The sequence below is a fragment of the Macrobrachium nipponense genome, chromosome 12 (genome assembly GCF_015104395.2).
Source record: "Macrobrachium nipponense isolate FS-2020 chromosome 12, ASM1510439v2, whole genome shotgun sequence".
NCBI classification, from domain to species: Eukaryota; Metazoa; Arthropoda; class Malacostraca; order Decapoda; family Palaemonidae; genus Macrobrachium; species Macrobrachium nipponense.
In genome coordinates this window covers 103,051,863-103,076,247 of record NC_087205.1, presented here as the reverse complement: position 1 = coordinate 103,076,247, position 24,385 = coordinate 103,051,863, and the positions used below count along the sequence as shown (strand labels likewise).

At 49.3% G+C, this 24,385-nt stretch overlaps 1 protein-coding gene across 5 annotated transcripts in view; it reads right to left on the bottom strand.

Annotated features, from left to right (window-relative positions):
- LOC135224721 (eukaryotic translation initiation factor 4 gamma 3-like) overlaps window positions 1-24,385 on the bottom strand; it is a 65,332-nt gene that overhangs the window by 15,510 nt on the left and 25,437 nt on the right. For all 5 annotated transcript variants that reach the window (XM_064264011.1, XM_064264012.1, XM_064264013.1 and 2 more), the window contains exons 4-6: window positions 17,108-17,260; window positions 12,323-12,390; window positions 11,671-11,824 (exon numbers count right to left, since the gene is read on the bottom strand). In XM_064264011.1, coding sequence (XP_064120081.1) covers window positions 11,671-11,824; window positions 12,323-12,390; window positions 17,108-17,260 — 375 coding nt within the window. The remainder of the gene's footprint in view (window positions 1-11,670; window positions 11,825-12,322; window positions 12,391-17,107; window positions 17,261-24,385) is intronic.

Here is a 24,385-nt window from a genome sequence, read left to right as displayed (position 1 = left end):
CTCCAGGAGCCTGACACTTCCTCCCCCCCTAGTGTTGCTCCCCAACCGGAAAAGGAAGCGTCTGAGAACAACACTAGGTCGGGGCTCAGAAGATTTAGGGAGAAGCCCTCTCGCAACTTCTGAGGGTCGAGCCACCATCTTAAGTGGCCTTTTACTTTGCTTGAGATCCTTAGGATCGCATTCAGGTCCTCCTGTTCGACTTTCCATTCTTCCGCAAGGAAAAATTGAAGAGGCCTGAGGTGCAGTCTTCCCAGCGAGACAAACTTTTCTAGCGAGGAAATGGTGCCCAGCAGACTCATCCACTCCCTCGCCGAACAAGCTTCTCTCTCTAGGAAGGCTGCGACTTTCTCTAAACCCAGCCGCTGATGTTCCTGGGATGGAAATGCCCGAAAAGCCACTGAATCCATCTGAATCCCCAGATACACGATGGACTGTGTCGGGGTCAGATGCGACTTTTCGGAGTTGACCAAAAGACCCAGAGACTTTGCTAGGGCTAACGTTAACTGAAGGTCCTTCAGACATTTCCGCCTCGACGATGCTCTGATCAGCCAATCGTCGAGGTAGAGGGATATCCTGATCCCTGACGAATGAGCCCACTTCGCTACATTCCTCATTATCATTGTGAAAACCATCGGGGCCGCCTGCTGAGACCGAAACAAAGGGCTCTGAATTGCCAAACCTGTTGTCTAAGACGAATCTCAGGTACTTCCTTGAAAGAGGGGGTGAACGGGGACGTGAAAGTACGCGTCCTGCAGGTCCAGAGACACCATCCAGTCGCCAGGTCTCAAGGCTCCTAGCACCGACTGAGGCGTCTCCATTTTGAACTTGATCTTTTCTACAAAAAGATTGAGCCTGCTCACATCCAGGACTGGGCGCCAACCCGACGACTGCTTCAACACCAGGAAAATCCTGTTGTAGAAGCCCGGTGACCCCAGGTCCAAGACTTGTTCCACCGCTCTTTTTTCGACCATCTGGTCTAACAGATTCGAAAAGGATACTTTTCTTCTCTCCCTGATAAGACGGAGAGAGGTCTCTGGGAGTTGATGTTAAAGGAGGAGGATGTAACAAAAGGGGATCTTTGTACCCCTGCTCTACGATCTGAGAGTCCAAGGATCCGCCCCTCTCTGCCTCCATGCCTCCGCAAAGAACTTCAGCCTGGCCCCGACTGGTGTCTGAAGGACAAGATCTTCATTTGGTGGATTTGGTTTTAAATGAAGCTCTTCCTCTCGAAAAACCTCTCCCTCGAGGAGCTGCTCTCGAGGGGGTGCCCCGCGAAAGGGTTTGACTTTCTTCGGGTGGGGGTTTACTGAATGAAGATGTGGAAGGAACTGCTGGGCGTCTCTTGAAGACTGTACCAAGAGGTCCTGGGTCGCCTTCACCTGCAAACTCGTTGCCAGATCCTTTACCATAGCCTGGGGGAAGAGATGGTCCGAAAGAGGCGCAAAGAGCAATTCCACTTTCTGAGCGGGAGAAACCGACTTCGCGGTAAAATTGCATAAAAGAGCTCTTTTCTTTAGGAAAGCCGTTCCAAAATGAGAAACTAGCTCCTCCGAAACCATCCTGACGGCCTTGTCCATACATGACACACGCTGGACAGCTCTCCCCCAGACATGAGAGAATCAGAACTTCTAGACTGAAGATCTAAAACTCCCAAGCACCAGTCTAAGAAATTAAAGACATTCAAAGTGCGAAGCAGTCCCTTCAAGTGGTGGTCCGTCTCCACAGGAGTCCAGGACACCTTAGCAGACGATAAGAGGGACCTCCTCTGAGCGTCCACTAAACATGACAATTTGTCCAAAATTGCATTTTTCCTAACTATACAAACCTGAGGTCCTTTTACAATAGGAAGGTACTAGCGGCAGCTGGATAGGTCGTAAGCTTTCGAACAAGGGGTTCGGTAGTTAACTGCTTGTCCGACAGGCGCGCGCGCTGCGACTGGGAGGTAAACAAATCACTTTTGCTTTTGGCCCAAGCAAAAACTGCAGAGTGAGGGGTGGCATGAGGTGGGGCTATGTAAAAGGACCTCAGGTTTGTATAGTTAGGAAAAATGCAATTTTGGACAAATTGTCATTTGTTCCGACACGGCATACAAACCTTCGGTCCTTTTACAATAGGAAGACTCACTTCTTGGTGGGTGGAATCTGAGTCTTTTGTGAACAGACTGGTGTTCGCCCAACCTTGGAAGCCTCCCTGGTCGTAAGAGCGAGGGAGGGATCCAAGCCTCTGTCGATTGATCGGGGTGTGCACCGCAGGATCAATGGTCAGACCTCTGGACCGAGTACTAAGAGAGAGGCAAGCGTATCTCTTCGTACCAGCAATGTAAGAACTTGTTCCTGTACAGGAGCAAATATAAAGTCATGGATTTGACTCCTGTAGGCATCCACTTTCCCCCCCCTTGTAGGAGGAAGTGGTTGGATATTCTGCTCCCATCCCTAGTGAAAGGGATAGGATGGGGCTCTGTCATATAGCTCACCTGCATCTCGTCCTCATCCAGCGTAGTGACGACCGTGGCCCTCTGCCCACAGGTAGAGGAGGAGGAAAGATGGGAAGAGAGAGCCAGTCACTCACTCATTCCACACATCCATCACAGTCACACCAGGACTCGATGCTGTTTCAGCCTGCGAGGGTCTGGGTTTGCTACACAACTTGTTGAGCAGCCACCACGGGTCCCAAGAAAAGGTATCCAAGGACCTGTGGGCAATATCCCGAAGGTCGAAGGACGTAAAAGGTAGTCTGGTTAGACCAGACCCCTGCCTTCAGTACCTGCGTCCACGGAGAACGTTTCTTACGAACGCCAACGAGGGGCCAATACTTCTGACTTCGTGAGCTTCTCGGACGGGACGTACGGATGTCGTCACTACCATCAGCCTCATACGCCCTCCCCCTGATGACCTCACGCAGCCTGAATGAAAGAGTGTTCTTGGATACTCCTTTCTTGGTTACCCCGGTGCTAACGAAGAGGCGTCGACACTCAGGCCTGAGGTGTCGAGTTCTCTTCAGATAGCGTCCGTAGCGCCCATCCCAGGACAAAGCAGCATCTCATCCGCATCATTATCGGTGAAGTCCATTAGGGAGGGAATCGTGAAACGACTCGAACCTGTCGTCATGGGATCGACGGTTTCTGAGTCTTCGCAACGAAGTTCGGAACGAAATCGAGCGTCACAGATCCCCATCCCCTGGAATGTCGTACATCATGGGAAAGACCATGAAGTTCCCGTACTCTCTTCGCCGATGCCAGGGCCAGCAAGAAGAGGGTCTTGAGGGTCAGATCCCTGTCTGACGACTCTCGGAGTGGCTCGAACGGCGTTCGAGTCAAACTCCTAAGGACGAGAGTCACATCCCACGCAGGGAGCCTGAGTTCCCTGGGTGGGCAAGACCTTTCGAAGCTCCTCATGAGCAAGGAGATCTCGAACGAGTTCGAGATGTCCAATCCCCTCAGTTTCAGGACGAGCGCCAAGGCGGCTCTGTATCCTTTGACTGTGGGGACTGAGAGGAGCTTCTCTCGGCGAAGACGAGGAAATCCGCTACTGCTGAAGAGTGGCTCTGAGAGGAGATAGACCCCGTCTACGACACCAACCCCAGAAGACAGCCGACTTCCCCTGGTACACAGCTGCAGAGGACTGACGGACGTTTCCAGCCATCTCTGTTGCTGCGCTACGAGAAAAAGCCTCTCGTTCGCAAGAGATGGTGGATAACAGCCAGCCGTGAAGACGTAGGGACTGGACTGCTCGGTGGTACCGCTCGACGTGTGGCTGGGCGAGAAGGTTGTGCCAAGGGGAATCTCTCTCGGTTCTCCTGCGGAAGAGCCAGCAGGTCCGGATACCAAATGGCCTGTGGCCATTTGGGAGCCACCAGGATCATCCTGAGATTCGGGGTGACCAGTGCTCGACTGATCACCTTGCGAATCAGGCTGAACGGGGGAAAGGCATAGGCGAAGAGGTTGTCCCACGGGTGTTGAAGAGCGTCCTCTGCAGCTGCCCATGGGTCCGGCACGGCCGAGAAGAACACCTGGAGCTTCCTGTTGTGCCGGTTGGCGAACAGATCCACGACTGGTTGCCCCCATAGGTCGAAGAGCCTTTCCACCACGTCCTGGTGTAGAGACCATTCGGTCCCTATCACCTGATCCCGACGGCTGAGCGTGTCTGCTACTACATTCCTCCCCCTGGAATGTAGCGTGCCGACAGCTCTATTGAGTGTGCCTCGGCCCACTCGTGCACCTGCCGAGTCAACTGTTACAACGGGAGAGACACTAGGCCCCCCTGTCTGTTGACGTAGGCCACTACCGTGGTGTTGTCGCACATCAACACCACTGAGTGTCTCACCAAGCGGTCCTGGAACTCTTGGAGAGCGAGGAACGCTACCTTGAGTTCCAGTACATTGATGTGAAGGTGCTTGTCGTTCTCGTCCCACACTCCTGAAGTCAGCAACTCCTCCAGGTGGTGCGCCCCATCCCTCGGTCGATGCGTCTGAGAACAGCTGCATGTTCCGGGGGGGGAGTGGCGCAGAGGCACTCCTCTTAAGAGGTTCCTGTCGTCCAGCCACCAGCTAGATCCTCCGCCTTATTTCCGGTGTCAGTGGACACTGGAAAGCTTGGGGGATCCGTCGCCTGCGACCAACTCTCCTTTAGCCTCCACTGAAGAGACCGCAGGTGAAGAGCGCCCGTGAGGGACTAACTTCTCGAGTGACGACGGAGGTTCCGATCACGACTTGCCACCGCTGAGCTACTGCTCCTGTCGAGACAGGAACTGGTTGGCTGCCTCCCTGAATCTGCTGATCCGCGAGTCTGCGGGGAAGACTCGCCTGCTACCGTGTCGATCAGCATACCAGGTACTTCATCCTCTGCTTGGGCTCGAGATCAGACTTTTCGAAGTTCACAACGATCCCCAGATCGCGACAGAACTCGAGCAGTCGATCCCTGTCCTGTAGCAACTGCGAGCGGGAGCTCGCCAGGACTAACCAATCGTCGATACCTCGTCAGACGTAATCCCGTGCGAATGGGCCCAAGCAGACACCAGAGTGAACACTCGCGTGAACACCTGTGGGGGCGGTTGAGAGACCGAAGCAAAGTGCCCTGAATTGGTACACCGTCCCGTCGAGGATGAAGCGGAGGTACTTTCTGGAGGACTGATGAATGGGTATTTGGAAATACGCATCCTTCAAGTCCACCGAAAGCATGAAATCGTTCTCCCTGATGGAGTCGAGCACTGAGCGTGCTGTCTCCATCGTGAACCGGTCTGGCGAACAACCCGGTTCAGGGGAGAGAGATCTATCACCACCGGGCGCCAGCCTCGCGTAGACTTTTCCACCAGGAAGAGTCGGCTGTAAAAGCCCGGTGACTGATCCGTGACGATTTCTACAGCTCTCTTGCTCAGCATGGTCTTGATCTCCTGTCTCAGTGCTACGTCCTTCGATGACCCTGGAACGTACGACTGCTGTTGGACCGGGTTGGAGGTGAGGGGTGGCCGAGATTCGAAGGGTAATAGATATCCGTCCCGAAGGACATCTACAATCCAGGTCTCGGTGCCGTAGCGCTGCCAAGTTGCCCAATGGCTGGCCAGGCACCCCCCCACTTCCGGCAGCAGGTGAGGGGGAACGCCGTCCCTAGCGTTTCCCCCCTTTCTTCGACTTCTTCCAGTAGCCTCCACCCGGGAGGAGGGAGGGCTGGGAGGAGGGCTGGTTACGGCTCCCCTTGTTAGAAGTCGAAGAAGACAGAGTCTTCCCCGGGGCTTCGACGCAGCTACCGTCTTGTCCACCGAGGAAGCGCTAGCCGAGCTCTTAGACTTGGCCGCAGTCCGAGGCTGCCAGAAGCCTTCGAGACTGCCTGGTATACCAGACGGTCACTGTCGTCAGTGCGCCGTCTGTCCACCGCAGCGTCCACCATCTCTCCTGGAAAGAGAGACTGGAACTCCGTAAAGGTCCGTTGCGAAGTCCCAACGCCGCTTCACGCCCTCCGGCCGCCCTGGAACCCGAGTAAGGACGGCGTCCCTCGTCTGGAGAACCAGGTTGGCCCACAGGTTCAACCGTCTGGTGGGCAAGGAAGGACATGGCTCTTTCTCCAGACTGGCAAGTCTCCTAAAGGAAGGCCGAGTCATCTTCAGGAGAAATTGCCCCCGGAGTTGGCTGCGACCTTAGATACTGTGAGGGACCACAGATCTAGCCAGGAGACGGCCTGGAAAGCTGCCATGGCGGTAGAGTTCCAGGTACCGAGTGCCTCTTGCCTGCGAGAACCATAGGTTCTCGGACAGGAGCTGCTGCAGAGACACACCCGGAGTCAGCCTGGCTAACTCCGGGTTCACCTGTTTGGGCGGCATCGGGTCTTCAGATGGCACGTAAAACCGCCGCTGTCGCAGCAGAGGAGGTGGAAGCAGCTTGCTCGACTTGCTAGCCTTGAGCGAACCGTCTTGTCCGGAAACAAGCGATTCAACCTGGTCCAGCACTGAGTCAGCAAGCTCGGAACGCGGCAAACCCACCGTCGGTCTGGGTTCCCTCTTCGGGCCCCAGAACGACTCGAGCCGGGACGTGGGCTCGGATGGTGGGAGCGGCGATCCTTCCCCGAGGTCGTTGTGCTGACGAATCAGCGCAATAACCTCGGCAAAGTTCCTCTGGATCTCAGGAGTGACTGCGTCCTGCGGAGTCGGACCATCCAGTCCTTCAAACAGGAGCATCTCCCGAGACCCTCCTCCCTCAAGGGGAGGAACAGCGACAGACCCCTCTCGGTCTCCTCCAACCACTTGTGCGTACGACCTGGCTGGTCCGAGAACCGTGCCTGGTACGTACGACGACGTGGTGGGATCCTGAGGGGCGCACCCCTCACGATCACTCCTCAATACCTCGCCCCCCTCCCGGGTGTAACCCGAGGAGGTTGAAGGTGTGGGAGAGGCAGACCTGACGCTCCCTCCTCGCTCGCTGGCAGAACCAGCGGGCTTGGAAGACTGCAGGCGATCGTCAACCCGCGGTGACGATCGAGCTGCAGACCTAGTCGAGCCGTCTCGCTGTGGAGAACGGCTGGACCGAGAACAGAGGCCCCCGGTCTCGTGTGTCAGAAGAGCTGGTGCCGGTCGCCGTACCCGATCGCTCTCTGTGCGAGTGACGGTCAGGCGACCGGCGAGCTCTACTGTCACGGTGAGACCGGTGCGTGTCCTCATGGCGCGTCAGTTCGCTGGTACCAGCCGTGGCTGGTGCCGGCGAACGGGGGGACCTCTTCCCAGCCTCAGCCCGTGGCCCACGGTCATGGACCGTCACGTCCGCCGCCGGGTAGCCAGCTGCTCGCCGCGAGAGCGAGAGCTGGTCTGGTGAGAGTCGCGTGAGCGGCTGTCACCAGTCTTCCGCTCCGTGCCGTGAACCTGACGCTGAGCGGACTCAGAGGTCTGGTTCCTGGCTGCACGGTCGCTGTTAGGCGACCGTACACTCGATACCTCTCGCGAACGAGAGGCCGAGACGGATCCTGCTGCCGTGGCCGAACCACTACCAGCAGGTGAGGAAGTGCCGGTGTTAGCCGGCACTCCTCTGGTCCCCGTAGTCTTCTTCCTCGCGGAAAGAAGAGACGGTTCCTGCCCCCGAAGGAGCAGGGTGACCAGCGGAAGAACCCCCCGTCTCACCAGAGCGAGACGGGCCCTTAGAAGGTTCCCGAAGGAGACTTCTTAGGGGGGGGGGGGGGGGGGAGACGACTTCTTCTTTCTTCGGCGGGGGGAGGGCTTAGAAGAAGAAGGGAAAGAGGCGGCAGACGACGACGAAGAAGACGATGAAGACGACGACGACACCTTCCTCCTCTTCTTCTTCTTCTTCGGTCAACCTCCTCAGGACCGACGTCAGATCTGTCATCCAGAGCGGAGCCGCTGGGCGCTGTTGCCGAAGCAACAGGGCCCGGACGCACCTGTCCGAACAGATCAGCATCGGGAGCAGCGGGGCCAGGAACAGGAACAACGTCAGCAGGTGCAGGCATCACAGGAACAGCAGTAGAGACGGCAGGAGCAGGTACAGTAACGGCAGCAGTGGTCATCAACGTCACGTCCGTGAACGGCAGCTGGCAGGTACGGCAGGTACGGCAGGCTGTGCAGGCTGTCCAGTTGGACGACCAGCGGAACAGACATCCTTGGTACTGGTGGGAGGTCCAGGGGCGAGCTCTTCGGACAACGAAGTCCGGTCGCGGCAACACAGCAAACCCAGGTGGCGGCATCACTCCCCCGTGGTACGGCGACTGGCCCCTGCACCGATGTAGTAGGTATTACAGAGACCGCGTGCGGGGTGTACACCAGGTGAGGAGGTGAAGCGTAGCCAGGTGTTGTAAGGGTCGTGGTGGTGGTCGTAACCGTCGCATGGGTGACCGCCACTGAGCCAGCGAGATGATAGAGCAGCCCTGGACACTCGGCACGCCCTGCAGTCCCAACGATGCCCACACCTGTCCGAGGTCGTCCTTCGCGGCAACCGCACCTGAGGAAGCAAAAGTCGGGTGATTAGCAGGATCCTCTAACCCGCTCGCGCGAAGACGAACGGATAGAGGACCCAGAGTACAACTCGACGTCAGGGTATCTAGCGCCCTCCTCCACTCTCGACAAGTCAGGTGAGGAGAAGGACCCAGAAACCCCCCCCGAAGGGGAAGGCGCCAAACATGGAAGCTGAGCGGGCGACAGGAAAGAGACGAAGTGTCCGTAACCAAAGGAGTCGCGGGAGAGCTTTCCGACGACTCCTATGCAGGCCTTCGCTTCTTCCTGCCCCCATACAAAGTCCACTTCGCCCTCCGACCAATTTATTACACACTTCACAGGGCTCGGCTCGGGTGCATTCGCGCCCCCCCGACCACCGAGCGCACAAAATATGTGGGTCAATTTCCGGGAATGAGCGGAACTTTCCGCATTTACGCCCTTCGGTACCCGGGCATAGTCTCCGTGGGGTAGCGAGGCGAGGAGATTCCATGATTGACCTAAATACAAATCACAATTAAATGAATAAAGAGAAATGATTGTACTTACAATGATTCTTTCATACACAAACACAACCATATACTCAAGGAAAGCAAACGACGAGAAGCGGGCAGAGAGCGTCGAACACACACGTCTACTCGCTGTGAGGCCGAAAGCAAAAAGTGATTTGTTTACCTCCCAGTCGCGCGCGCGCGCCTGTCGGACAAGCAGTTAACTACCGAACCCCTTGTTCGAAAGCTTACGACCTATCCAGCTGCCGCTAGTACCTTCCTATTGTAAAAGGACCGAAGGTTTGTATGCCGTGTCGGAACAATGGAGAAGTTCCCAAGAGCGGACGAAGGAACCTTTACTCCCACGTCCTCCTTGGTTTCATACCAAATTCCTCCTTTCCCGGAGAGTCTAGAGGGAGGAAGGGCGAAAGTGGTCTTGCCCTGGTCCTTCCTTCGAGACATGAAATCTTGAAGCTTCTTGAAAGCCCTCTTGGTCGAAAGCGACGTCTTCATTTCGACGAACTCAGGGGTCTTAACGGACTTGGAAGACGAAAGTTGAGAGGGAGGAGACCTAGGGGCTGCTGGCTGGAACTTATCCCCGAAGGATGAACGTAACAGCCTGACAAGAACCTTATAGCCCGAGACAGCTGAAGCTACAGGAGGTTCTTCTTCGACTGAACTCCCTGGACTACTAAGTTCCCCTTCCTCTCTAAGAGGAACTGGAGAACGTCCATCCGGAGAGGGCGTACGTCCAGCAGTCTCAGGCCTGAACAAAGACTTCCGTTGATTGGAAGTACCCGCTTCAGGTACAGAATCGCCCTTACGACGATCCTTAGAAGGACGGACATCTTGCGTACGTAGCGCGTCCTTTGAAGCAACGGGAACTGTCTTAGCAGACACGTCCCTACGAGAGGAAGCGCGAGCTTCCTGACGAGAGGCGCCAAAAGCGTCCTGCTTAGCCAAGCAAGCGTCCTGCTGAGCGTCCTCAAAAGCGTCCTGCCTCGTTCGAAAAGCGTCCTGCTTCGAACGGCGAGCGTCCTGGCGAGCGTCCTCAAAAGCGTCCTGCCGAGAACGCAAAGCGTCCTGCTTCGAACGCCGAGCGTCCTGGGCGACGTCCTCAAAAAGCGCCCTGCCGAGAGCGCAAAGCGTCCTGCTTCGAACGCCGAGCGTCCTGGCGAGCGTCCTGGCGAGCGTCCTCTACAGCGAGAGCGAAAGATCTACTCGGAGAACGAGAACGGTGACGATCCGGAGGTGGAGAGAGAGACGAACGAGACGAGAGAGAATGAGACTGCTTCGTCCTCTTGACGGGCAGCCTAACGTCCTTTCTACGCTTAGGCTCGACTGCTGCTGGGCAAGTCCTCTGAGCCATAAGAGACGTAATCTGTCCTGAAGGGACACAAGGATATCCTTCGTAGGTGACGAAGGAGCAGAAGAAGGGGCAGGACTGACCCTGCAGAAGGCGAGGGGCAGAGGGGACGCCTCCTTCCTTCTAGCAGGTACAGCTACCTGCCTCCCAGGTTGAACACGCCTGTCGCGGAAACCAACGTCCTCGTCGGTAGAAAAAAAACTCTACCTCTCTTCTGAGGAGGAAAAGCGTCATACGCGTCCTCTGACGAAAGTGGTGACATAGGACGTGAAGCGTCCTCAAAACGGAAAGTCCTTTTCAACGGACGCGAGTCTCTCCGAGCGCTCCACCCCTTGCGCGGGAGGACGCTTCGGAGGACGAAAAGCAATCCTTCAGGACACGCGCTCGTGCGCGCTCCTTGGCACCTGGGACTTAGCAACAAGGCCTGCCGAAGGGACGCCAGATCAGTGGGGAGCCCCCGTAACCCTCTTACGGCTTTCGCATACCCACTCCCTGAGTCCTGGGAGTCCGATAGAGGTCTAGGCCTGGAGGCATTATGGGGCCGATCTGACGCCCCCTCCACAACACTAGGGCACTATCACAAACTTTCACAGGGCCAGTTTCTAAGGCCAACACTTTCGATTCAAGAGCGCGAATAGACTCAAGAATCAGAGAAAGGGTGTTACCTTCTCCAGACACAGCACTGGGGCCCGAAGGCAACAAAACAGGATTAGGTTGAGCAAAATCTACCGGTGTTAGAGGAGGAGAAATGTTACATTCCTTACCTTTCGTAGAACTGCTCTTGGAGGAAGACCTCCTGACTCTATCGCGCTCCAATTTACGTCGATAGTCTCATACATCTTCCATTTATCATCAGACAAATCCTTGCATTCATTGCACCGATCATCAACCAAGCAAACATGCCCCCTGCATTCCATACAAAACGTGTGAGGATCAACTGAAGGTTTAAGAAGCCTCACCTTACATTCACTCCTCACACACACTCTGAAACTTCCAGTACTTGATCCCGACATCATGTACACAGAAAAGCCAATCCAAAATCAAAAACCAATCCACTATTACGCGTGCCAATCCAACAATCCAGAAGTCGATACCAAAAGTCAATCCAGATAATTTAAAGTGAGATAAATCAAAAATCCTAGACGGAGGTACTGTAAACAGTTGTTTCCAGCACCGGCGACAGAAAAAATATGAACAGAAAATGGGAATGGTTCCTGATATCCGCCTCCCAGCGGCGGGAATGGGTACTACCACCTGGCCGCCCACTACGTGTGCCGCGAGTTTTGAAATTCTGTCGGACGTCAGAAATACAGCTATATATATATCTGACAGGTAAGTTTCATGAACAAAATGCAAATTGCACCAGAAAAAAATACTTGAAAAAAAGCCTTACCTCATGAGTTTGACTGAGTTCTTGGCCGGTAAAATGAAGGAATCGACACAAACATTCCAAAGACCGTTCATCACTATGTTGCAATAATGTTTCAACCATGGCTGCCACGTGGTTACCGCTCATTAGCCCATTCTTATGTAGCTCCCCGACAAACCTAAAATTTGAAATTGTTTATGCTTCAGTACATAAAAACATCCAGAATCAAAGCTCTAACAAACACTGCAGCACATTTATAGAAAAATTAAATATAACTGAATACACCCCCTACTACCACAATGATTAGAATTCAAAGGTACATTTAAGCAAAATCAAAATACAGGCCATCCAGTAAAGATTAAAGATATGTGTACAATATACAGGGCCAAAGCACCACCTACATCATATAAATTGGTCTGCGCAGTAACATATTACAGCCTCAGGTATCCAGTCTCATGCATCTACAGCTACCAGGATAAGAAAATTACCAGAATTCCTTATTTTCCCTTGGTTTCACATCTAACCCCACACTTTGTTCATACCTGCAATGCCTTTGACCTATTAGTGTAGTTCAATAAGATTACTACGGTCAGATTTAACAAAAGTTTATAAGTTTCAAAATATCTTGAACATTCTAAAATAACAGAAAGCATGTTTTCAATCTTAGTAGACTTACCTTAAATGGCCAATGCACCTCTGCCTCACTAAAATCTCTTCATACACAGTATGCGATGAGACAGGTTCCTGATAAAAAAGAAAAATAGTATACGCTTAAAACACAACACAACACAACACAACTGATATTCAGATGAATCACAACAAAGTTCTAAAGCTATATATACTTTAAACTACTTTTTGCACAAGCCTACATGATAGTATATAACCGCAATTCTGTGAATATTGCAATCTATAATCAAGACCATTATTAGCTAATGAGGCAAACAGTAACTAACTTCATATTGCATACATTCATTAAGCTGCAACCTTGCCACAAAATAAAATCACTTGAACCAAGTAGTTTCTCAAATGCAGTATATATATATTACATAACTTCAGGTACTAAAGTAATTTTTTATATTTTCTTACACAAATCCAGAAAATGTACCTATACAAATGGCATAAGTACTGAAATAGTTTTACAGGAACAATTTTGTTTTTAAAACAAGTGCATCTGTTTCATAGCAAAGCCCAAATTTGCAATGCTCAAATCTCAATTTAGAACTGTGGGATCCATTTAGAACTTCAGTTGGCATAAGCATCAGAACTTGTTACTCAAAAAGCCAGGAAGCTGTGTCTGTGAAGTAGAAAGTATTATTTAATTTAATAATAATGTTTGTAATTTGTACACTCTTGGGTAGTGTCTATTTTCCACTAAAGTAGTACCACTAAGAGATGTTAATGAAAGGGAGCCCACACTGCCATAGGAACTCCCATGATGTTTCCAGTAGAGTACAAAGACTTACACATTACATGCAAAATACAAGAAAGTAATCCTGGAAAAGAAAGTCATTTAGGATATAACAAATATAACAATGAAAGAAAGAGAAGTAAGCCCACAACTGAACTTGTAGCGACATTGAAAAAGGATTTAAAATTAAGGATGTGTACACAACTCTGACCTCATGAATACTAACCTCACCAGGGACAGTTTTGCTATTTGTCATATAATATAACTGACCCAATATAATAAAGAATTTTTAATCCATTGTTTCTTGATTTGCTGTATACACAAGAAGTGTCCAGACAGAGCTTCTCTGGAATCTGTGGTTACGTAAAAGTAAAGGGTGGACACCTTGACTGGGCAAAGGAGGTTATCATTCTAGGCATGGACTGAATTGTTAGAATGACAACAGGGACAACAAATTAGTATCTGTTTCTTGACATGTACTTAACTCCTCAAACTATGCCATAAAACTAACAGACCCTTCTGCCTTCAAAGCTATCAGAGAAATCTGCTATCCAAGGAACTGTGGCACTTACTGGATTAATGTTTTTCCCACTACACTAACCAAATATACCAGGTCAGGTACTATATAACAGATGTTGCATAGAAAATTCTCTGTTTCTGCACTGTGCTAGACAACACCAATCATGAAGATCCACAGAGTCCACAGTCATGTGGTTGGTGAAGGAGTTTCTCCTTGGGCAGGTCCAACACAAGGGAAAGCAAGCTCTAACATCACACCTAATTTGCCCATAGAGGAGCTACTGGTAGTATAACCAATAGATTCTTGGATTACAGGACTGCAAGTGAAGGGAAAGTGAAGGCCTCGGGATTAACCCATGAATGAATAAAGGCATTTACCTTCCATGCTGCAGGGTCTGGAAGGGCTGATAAATATGCTGACTCTTTGAAGCTGAAGCTGAAGTCACAAACAGTTGTCACACTGCACTACTGATGTCCAGATATACCAGCCATTCTGACAGGAATTAGTTTTTCCTGGCAAGACCATCTGCAACCTTGATGCACTTATCTGATATGCATCTCAACATAAATGTTTCTGCTCCTATTAACAACTCCACTGCAAATGACATGACCTTACTGATTCTGTGCCACCCTGGTGTTCCAAAAGTCACTGTGGTTATGCTGACAAACATGACCCAATCCCTTCTTACCTTTATATGGTGAAAAAGGCTTCCAGGGATAAAAAAAAAAAATCAACTTCAACTCAAAGAATTTATGTAGCAATTTATTCTGCTTCCAGGAAGTCCAGAAACTGGACTCATTTAATCCTTTTCTGGACATGACCATGAATATGAGAACCTATGGTTGAAGGAAGGGTCAAAGGTGGAAATACAAATGGACTGAGGAGCCAAAGTAATGGTTTCTATTCAGAAAAGGGACTGTTTGAGGTATTGGTTCTGAGGGATGACAGCAATGAGAAGGACACCAGGCTCCCATAGGACTACCAGTTGTGAAGACAGTGGGAATGGAATGGAATATTGAGTTTAAGCCAAAGGCCAAGCACTGGGACCTATGAGTGAAGACAGTGGGAAACTCATCTACACAAATATAAGTAAATATTCATTCCTTCCTATCTGGATAACCCAGTGTTCCATTCCTTAGTGTTCCCATAACCACTAGAATTTCTGGTGACAAGCTCCCACCAAGAACACAAAAATGTTAAGGGGAAAAGAATAACCTTCTACTTAATTCCCAAGGAGTGGTTCTGCTTCCTAATATGCCATTCTTCCCATCTTGAAATGGATATTACTGCTCTCTGGTGGAGTTCCAAGGGGCACATCATACCTGTGGGATGGTGTACCTAGTGAACATTGTTACTTCTTCTTCTTGTATGACTGCATATGAGGTTGGAGCCTTTCTGTTGCTATCATGCTTAAAATAAACAATTCATGGGGGTCACACTCCCAAGATTCAACACAGCAGCTGTAGTTGCTGCCAATCCATTTTGTTAACTAGGCTCCAGATCTGGGATTCTAGAAACATAACAGTACTCAGCCAACTATAGTTACATTTTGATAAAGGAGGAAAGCACATTAATGAACTCCCTCACAGCCTTATCCTATTTCTGAGGATGTTAACCAACAGGTTAACAATCATACATTACACAGGAATCTGTGGCTTGCCCTGAAAAAAAACAATCCTCTTCGTGTCATGTAAAAGAGCCATAGAAAGCTAAACTTAACAACCTCGAATGCTTTGTACTTGACCACTCGTTTACTCATTAGATGGATCGCACTGTCCATGCAGTACGACTAGATGTGTCAAACACCAAACATGGCTGCTCACACAACTAGGCATAAATCCTCTCACTGTATCCCCCTGCATGCAGCCTTTCCTTCTGCTGCCAAAATGCTTGTCGTTTTAGGTAGCCAAGAGAAGAAGAACCACTGTACAAGGATTGGAAGGAACCTACCTGGGACAGCGGCCATATTGGGACCTTAGGCGGTCCAGCCTCGCAGTTTGGCCATGAGTGCCTGAATTCACCCCGAGTCCTGTACTGACTATTGTCGAAAGTGGATGTCCATTTCTCACTTGTACATTTCACTTGACCGCCACCCTGGCTCCAGCCATGTGTCTCAGTTCAGGGTAACCCTACCGGATTGCTCCTTTGTAGTCCACTGGTAAACCTAAGACGAACTTGAATATTTTGGCCTGTTTTTCTTCGTACTGAGGTATTTCCAGGCTTTTTCAAATGAAACCCCTCCAAGCAAATCCCATGATTCACCACGTGTACTTCTCTCTCTCCATATCTGTAACCCCTTTTTTTTCTAGTCGACCCTCTTCTAAGCCACTACCACCCATTGTTTGCATGCTTAGTTAATTTCTAGCTAAGGAAAAGTGAAGTAGAGAGTCTTTTGACTGGTTGTGCCATCCTTTGTCTGCTTGAGTGGTTAGAGCAATCTTTAAGCATTCAGGCATGATATTCCAGGGAGTTAGGATAGCCTGATGGTACAGTTAGGGCCTTAATGCATTCTATTCCTATGGTTAATTCAATACCACTCTCTTTCAGAGGGATGCCTTTATCTTAGCTCGCAATTTCGTTTGCGACAGGACAAGGAAGTTTACCTTTTACAGCTCCGTTAAATAATTCCATATATTATCAATTATAATCCACGTAAGCCCATGGTTATAATTAATTTGTGAGCTTTTGTTATCATTTGTAAATGTGAGTATAATTATGCCTTGTAGTAACATGAAGAAGGGAAATAATTAAGGTTAGTAGAATGCCCATTCTGTTCATTCTTCTCAGTTTTTCCATATTACTGTCAGCCATTTTATTGCATTCCGTTGTACGGCTACCGCTGGCAAGTACTAACAGAGTAATCGGGTAAGAGTGCTTGACTTATCAGAGGGTAAACAAATGTAAGCAACCGACACTTTCCAGCCTAAAACTGTAAGTGCACTCAAGTCGGTAATTCAGCATCTTCTGTCTGCCTCGTATGAACCTGTTTTGCTTTTCCAAGTAAAATATACGTACTGTAAAGTATACTGTATTGTATGTATGTTTAGAAGCAATCCACTCTGCACATATCTCTCTGAAATTGAATATTAATTAATATTCTAAAAAGAATGACAATTACAAAATCCTGGTTAGTAATATAGGCTTATTAATTACTTTATACATACTATAGAATTGCTGTGATATAAACCATGCTAGTTGGCTCCAGGATAACATGTAGGCTACATGTGAACCTTTATTACTTAACAGATTTTGTTACATATTGGGAGGCTGGACCCCTATACTCATCATGAATGTGAGGTGCCACTACCAAATTTAACTTAAAATAAGGATTAAGGTAAGAAATGCAGCTAAAGAGCACTAACTAAACAATATGAACTTCAAGAAACCACAAACGGGACTGAATTGGCGCTCATCATAAGTACACATTCATTAATAGCACAAACTCGGTTAACCATTTATAAGACAAATAACATGTATGCTTGCTGTACGTACAGGCAAATAAATTAGCTATATACATATACCACAAAACCAACCTCAAAAATTTTGTTGTATTCCATAAGAATCTGGTAACTTTCAGTGAAATGATTTTCACAAGCTTTTATTAAGTCACTCTGAATTTCAGTACGAGCATCAATATTACTGCACAAACGGGCATATACATCCACAAACAGTGGCTCATCCTGGGCCTGAAAATATATAATGAAATAAATGCTTTGTATGTGTAATTTTAATGAAATTTACTGCTCTCTACCATCAAGCTACAAAACTCCACAAAGCCCACACTTAAAAGAATTTCCAACGGTCAAACAAGTGGCTCTGTGTGACAATATACTGTAGTACTTACAAAAACACAATTTTTCTACAGTTGAAACAAATTATGGAGAAATTGAGAGGAAATATTGGGGGAACTAACACTTGAGTTACATCTAAATATTTTATTACTTTCACTACTGCATTATAAACTACAAAATGGAATGCATATTCCCACACTTGATATATTCAAATAAAAAAATGATATTGCATGTTACAATAAAGTTTTATACATACTTACCTGACAGTATATACTTAGCTATAGACTCCGTCGTCTCCGACAGAATTTCAAATTTCGCGGCACACGCTACCGGTAGGTCAGGTGATCTACCGCCGCCCTGCCCTGGGTGGCAGGACTAGGAACCATTCCCGTTTTCTAATCAGAATTCTTCTCTTCCACCTGTCTCCTGCGGGGAGGCTGGGTGGGCCCATTATCGTATATATCTGTCAGGTAAGTATGTATAAAACTTTATTGTAACATGACAATATCATTTTATACATTCAACTTCCCTGCCAGATATATACTTAGCTGATTAGCACCCATTGGTGGTGGGTAAGAGACAGCTAACTACTGAAATAGACAGGTAAACAACATATGTTGTAGGTATTTATAACCTTGGTTCCTACCTTATTAGGCTGCAGACTTCGCGGCTACTGCCTTGTAGTCTGCTTAGCCTCAAGAGCCTCAGCGAGATAATGATCTATGGCTAAGAGTTCTTTGTGGGTCTGCCAATGGGGTCTTATCACTTACTCGGCAGAGCCTAAGGCCTTTGTCATTGGGTGCTATTCCACTTACATGACAATACACCTTGTTCAAGGAGCACAAAACCGATCCCGATCACCTGATCCTAACATCCATGTTAGTTCTAAGATGTAAGGAGTCATACCCCGAACTCCTCACAAACAACCAAAAAAAACTCGAAACATAATCACTTTCATTACAAAAATATACAAAAAAATTTTGTACTCCCCTACTAGTCAATACATACCCTTGATCGCCTACCAGCAATGACACTCTGCTCCCGTGCGACAGTAGTGAGCTTGCTACTAGAAAACCAAGCACATATCTGACAAGAGGGTTTTATGTACGATAAAAACACAAAATTAAGGATCAGTCTTTGCTCAAGACCCAGTACTGTATCTGCTGATACAAAGGACCTAGTGAGAAGCACTTCTCATAGGTCACTCTCACGTCCTTCAGATAATTGAGATGCAAACACTGAATTGCACCTCCAAATATGTAGTCTCGATGATATTCTTCAGAGACATGTTCTTTTGGAACGCCAAAGACGTTGCTACTGCTCTTACTTCATGCGTCTTGACCTTTAGAAGACCGAAGGATGCCTCAGAGCAGTTCTTGTGAGCGTCTGTAATAACGCTTCTCACAAAGAAAAGCTAAGGCGTTCTTGGACATGAGTCGTTTGTTTGGGGTTCTTCACTGCACACCAAAGACCTTGTTGACAAGCTCCCATCTGTCTCTTCCTCTCTAAATAGAATTTTAAGAGCTCTCACTGGACAGAGAGATCTCTCTATCTCTCTGCCTACCAGTTAGATAGGCCTTTTACCTCAAAACTTCTGGGCCAAGGTTTTGATGGGTTTTCGTTCTTTGCCAGAAACATCTGGAAAGAACAGATGGCAGCATATCCTTTGAACCCCACCGTGGAATCCAGAGCGTGTAATTCGCTCGTCCTCTTGGCTGTAGCGAGAGCCACCAGGAACAAGCATTTCCTAGTGACGTCGCGGAAGGACGCCAGATGTAAAGGTTCGAATTTGTCGATGAAAGGAATTTCAGGACCACGTCTAGATTCCAACTAGGTGTTCTAGGAGTAGCTGCTTTCGACGTCTCAAAAGATCTAATTAGATCGTGTAGATCTTTGTCGTTAGCAATGTCTAGGCCTCGATTCCTGAAAACCGAAGACAGCATGCTTCGGTATCCTTTTATTGTCGAGACAGATAGGTGGTGACTCCTTTCTCAGAAAGAGGAGGAAATCGGCAATATTCACTATAGAGGTACTGGAGGAGGACAGCTTCTGAACCTTACACCACCTCCTAAAGACTTCCCACTTCGACTGGTATACTCTTCTCCGTCGAAGCTCTGCGGGCTCTAGCGATAGAGCCCGCAGCCTCGCGAGAAAAGCCTCTCGCTCTGACAAGTCTTTCGATAGTCGCAAAAGGCAGTCAGAGCGAGACCTGGGAGTTGTGATGAAACCTCTCGAAGTGGGGTTGTCTGAGTAGATCGTGTCTGTTTGGAAGCGATCTGGGGGAAGTCCACTATCCACTCCAGTACCTCCGTGAACCATTCCTGGGCTGGCCAAAATGGGGCTATGAGTATCAACTTCGTGCTCTTCGAAGCTACAAACTTCCATGAGCACTTCCCCCAGATTTTGAACGGGGGAAAGGCGTAAGCGTCCACACCCGACCAATCCATGAGAAACGCGTCTATAGCGAAGGCTCTACGGATCCTCTACTAGAGAGCAAAAGGTCTCTATTCTTTTGGATAGGAACGTCGCAAACAGGTCTATGTGAGGTCTCCCCACAGGGACCAAAGACTTCGACACACTTCTTCGTGAAGAGTCCATTCTGTGGGAAGGACCTGGTTTCTCCTGCTCCAGTCTGTCCGCTCTCACATTTTTGATCCCTTGAACAAACCTTGTGAGGAGAGTTATGCCTCGTTTCTTCCGTCAGGTTAACAGGTGTTTTGTCAACTGATAGAGGGAGAACGAGTGCGTGCCTCCTTGCTTTCTTATGTAAGCCAGAGCCGTGGTGTTGTCTGAGTTGATCTGTATTACCCCGTCTCTGACTATCTTTTCGAAGGACTTTAAGGCTAGGTGTATGGCCACAAGTTCCTTGCAATTGATGTGCCAGGACACCTGTTCCTTTGTCCAGGTGCCTGACACCTCCCTTGCTCCCAGCGTCGCTCCCCATCCCGACTCCGAAGCGTCGGTAACAACACTTGGTCTGGGTTCTGCAGAGCAAGCGATAAGCCTTCGTTCTTTTGAAGCTGAGGGATCCACCACCTCAGATGCTCTTTTACTTCTTGTGGAAGTTGGAAGATGTCCGAGAGTTGACCCGTCTTCCAGCTCCACACCTCTTTGAGGAAAAACTGAAGAAAAAAAAGGGCGAAGGTGAAGTGCCTCCCTAGCGAGAAGAAACTTTCTCCAATGAGGACCCAGGGTCCCCTAAAAGGCTCGAGGTAATCCCTCGCTGAGCTGTCCTTTTCTTTCTAAGAAGCTCGAGATTCTCGACAAACCTCGAGCATTCTTTCTCGCGAAGGATATACCCGAAAACCCCACCCCGAGAATCCATCTGAATCCCCAGATAGACAAGTTCTGGCTGGGGAATCAGTTGTGACTTCTCGAGGTTGACGAGCAACCCTAGCGAATCTATCATGTTTCTTGTTACTTCCAAGTCCTCCAAGCACTGACCTCTTCGACTTGGCCTGATCAGCCAGTCGTCCAAGTAGAGGGAGATGTTTATCCCCTCTAGGTGAAGCCATCTTGCTACATTCGCCATCAGGTTGGTGAATACTTGTGGGGCTGTAGACAGACCGAAGCACAGAGCCCTGAATTGAAAGATCTTGTCTCCTATCACAAAGCGAAGATATTTCTTTGACTGATGGTGAATGGGAACGTGGAAATAGGCGTCTTGCAGGTCCAGAGAGACCATCCAATCTCCTGGGCGAAGCGCCGACATGACAGAGGCGGACGTTTCATCGAACTAAATTCTTTTTCTGTACGAAGCGATTCAGAGCGCTACGTCCAGAAACAACTGGCCTCCACCCCCCGATGCCTTTGGTACTAGAAAAAGGCGATTGTAAAAATCCCGGGGAGTGTGGATCTTGTACCAGTTCGATGGCCTCTTTTTATTTTTCCCACATTTGCTCCACCATCTGAAGAAGAGTCTTTCGCATTAACGGGTCTCTGTACCTCGCTGACAGTTCCCGAGGCGTAGATGTTAGGGGCGGTTTGTCGTCGAAGGGGATTACATATCCCTTCTTCAGGACCGACACTGACCAAGGGTCGGCTCCCCTTTGTTCCCATACTCCTGCAAAGTTCAGGAGTCTGGCGCCCACTGGTGCTGGAGGAGCAACAAAGTCACTTAGATCTCTTGAATGGTCTAAATGAAGACCTTCCTCTCTTTCAGAGCTCTTCTTCCTGGCAGGTGGACGAGCCGTTGCACCTCCACGAAAGGGCTGCTGAGTAGGACGAGGTTCCTTCTTAACCGTCGCCACTACCGGTCGTCCTTTCTTGGACGTTTGAGTAAGTAGGTCTTGTGTTGCTTTCTCAGTTAGTGAGCGAGATATATCCTTGACTAACTGAGAAGGAAACAGATGATCTGATAGCGGGGCGAACAGTAAGGCAGTCCTCTGGCTCGGAGAAACCCCTTTCGATAAAAGGGAACCATACACTGATCTCTTTTTCAGGAGACCAGCACCGAAAAGTGAAGCCACTGTCACCTGAACCGTCCTGTACTGCCTTGTCCATGCAGGACAGAACGCTATGGAGAATTTCTGGGTTCTTCAGAAACTCCGGATCCTTATTTATTTGTTGGCCAGAACTCCGAGCGCCAATCCAGAAAATTGAACACCTCTAAAGTGACAAAAAGTCCCCTTTAGAAAGTGGTTCAACTCTGAAGTGCTCCACGTCGCTCTGACCGATCCTAAGGAGTGACGTCTAGAGGCCTCCACTAAACTGGCAAAGTCGGCATCTGCAGAGGCGGGTAAAGAAAGACCCATAGTCTCTCCTGTCCCATACCAAATACCTCTCTTCCCGTGCAATCTGGAAGGAGGCATGCAGAATACCGTCTTTCCTAACTCCTTCTTCTTGTCCATCCAAGAATCTAAAGAATGGAGTGCCTTCTTCATTGATATCGCAGGCTTCATTTTCAAGAATGCCGACGATTTAGCCGTAGCTGAGCTCGAAAAGAGCGAACGAGGAGAAGGAGGAGCTGCAGGACTAAGAGAATCTCCAAACTCTTGTAGTAGTAAAGAGGCCAAGACTTTGTAACTCGAAAGTCCCTCATTAGCAGGAGGATCGTCGTCAGACAACTCGTCTAACCCTCGATCCGACGAAGGAGAACGTTCTCGTTTTGAGGAAGAGTCCTTCCCCTCCAAGACCTCCATAGTTCTGAAGGAGAGGAGCTTCCATTTGGCGAAGAGTCATAACCTCCAGGAACGAGTCCCCGACTCTTGACTCCTGGCTCTTGACTCTTGCCTCCTGACTCCTGCCTCCTGACTCCTGACTCCTGCCTCCTGACTCCGGACTCCTGCCTCCTGACTCCGGACTCCGGACTCCTGGCTCCTGCCTCTTGACTCCTGGCACCTCCGGCTCCTGGCTCCTGCCTCTTGACTCCTGCCTCTTGCCTCCTGGCTCTTGCCTCCTGGCTCTTGCCTCCTGGCTCTTGCCTCCTGGCTCTAGCCTCCTGGCTCTTGCCTCTTGCCTGGATGCCTCCACACTCTTGGCTCTTGGCTCCTGCCTCCTGGTTGACTCCTCACTCTGGCTCTTGCTCCTGCCTCCTGGGTGACTCTCACTCCTGGCCGGTGCCAGACGTGTGATTGTTTCATCCCCCCCAGGATTCGTACAGGAAACCTCACCTCGTTGTAGGAGTTATCGATCCTGGAGGTAGATACCTCCATACGTCTGGAGGATCTTTTAATAGGAAGGGAAGTGTCTTTCCTTCTAGGAGGCTCCTTTGACAGGACTCCTACAAATGACGAAATCTGTTCCTGCATCGCCATCATGAACCTCTTTGTAGCCTCCTCTTTATCCTCTTCGGGAGGAGGGGAAGGAGGAGGGGAGGAGTCCATAGCCTCCACCTCCTGCCTCCTTCTCACTCTGGTTGGAAGAATGGCTCTTCTCGCCTTCTTAACTCCCGATGGAGACTCCTCAGGAAGTTTCCGGGCTCGAGTCAATAGTCGGCGCCCATCCAACTCCTCTTGAGAGGCCGAGATCGATCGGAATCTCTCCAATCACGTCTCGGTGATGAAGATCCCGACGACGAGAAAACACTCACGTAGGACGCTTTTACAATAGCGGTCCTTGGCAGTCTGGGGTGTCACAGAAACCGCCGAAGGGACACCTGATCGGTGGGGATTCTCCACAACCTCCTTTCGGCTTTCGACTTCCTTCTCCTCTGGGCATGTGAGCTTGGAAGAGGTCTAGACCTAGGAGCGTTGCTGAGCCGACCAGATGCCCCCTCCACTACACTGGGGACAACTTATATCACTGTCTAATGACAAATCACTAGCCTTACCTTGTATGGCAGCCATTTTGTTTTCCATTATTTTGAAGGCTGCTTTTAGATCTGCAAGTTTCTTTCGCTGGCATCTACAGGTTCTGCAATAGGAGAAGGGGCTGCAATGGAAGGAGAAGTAGCAATACTTACCCTTGGGGAAGATCCCAAGCTTGGAATTAGTGAGATCTAGAACTACTTAAACTTCTATGAGAAGCCTCCTCGCTCTCTCTCTTTTCTAACTTTTTCAAATAATTAGTTAGATTCTTCCATTCGTTCTCACTCAAATTTCTCACATTTCTTTACAAGTATTAGTAAAAGAACATTCATACTCCCTGCACCTCTTGCATACCGTGTGAGGGTCTACCGAAGCTTTCGGCAACCTCTCTTACAGCTACATTCACACAACGTCTCACAACCATACCAGAGTCAGACATATTTAAAGAAAATCCAAAATCAAGTCCACAAAACAGTCCACAAAAAAAAGCGTATGCCAATCCAAACAATCCAGATACGTCACCAAAAGTCGGTCAAGAGATCAATTGCCGGCGAAAAAAGAAAACCAATCGGGCGAGGAACCAACAACAATGTTGATGGTCCGGCGACAGAAAGAATTCTGATTAGAAAAACGGGAATGGTTCCTAGTCCTGCCACCCAGGGCAGGAGGGCGGTAGATCACCTGACCTACCGGTAGCGTGTGCCGCGAAATTTGAAATTCTGTCGGAGACGACGGAGTCTATAGCTAAGTATATATCTGGCAGGAAGTTGAA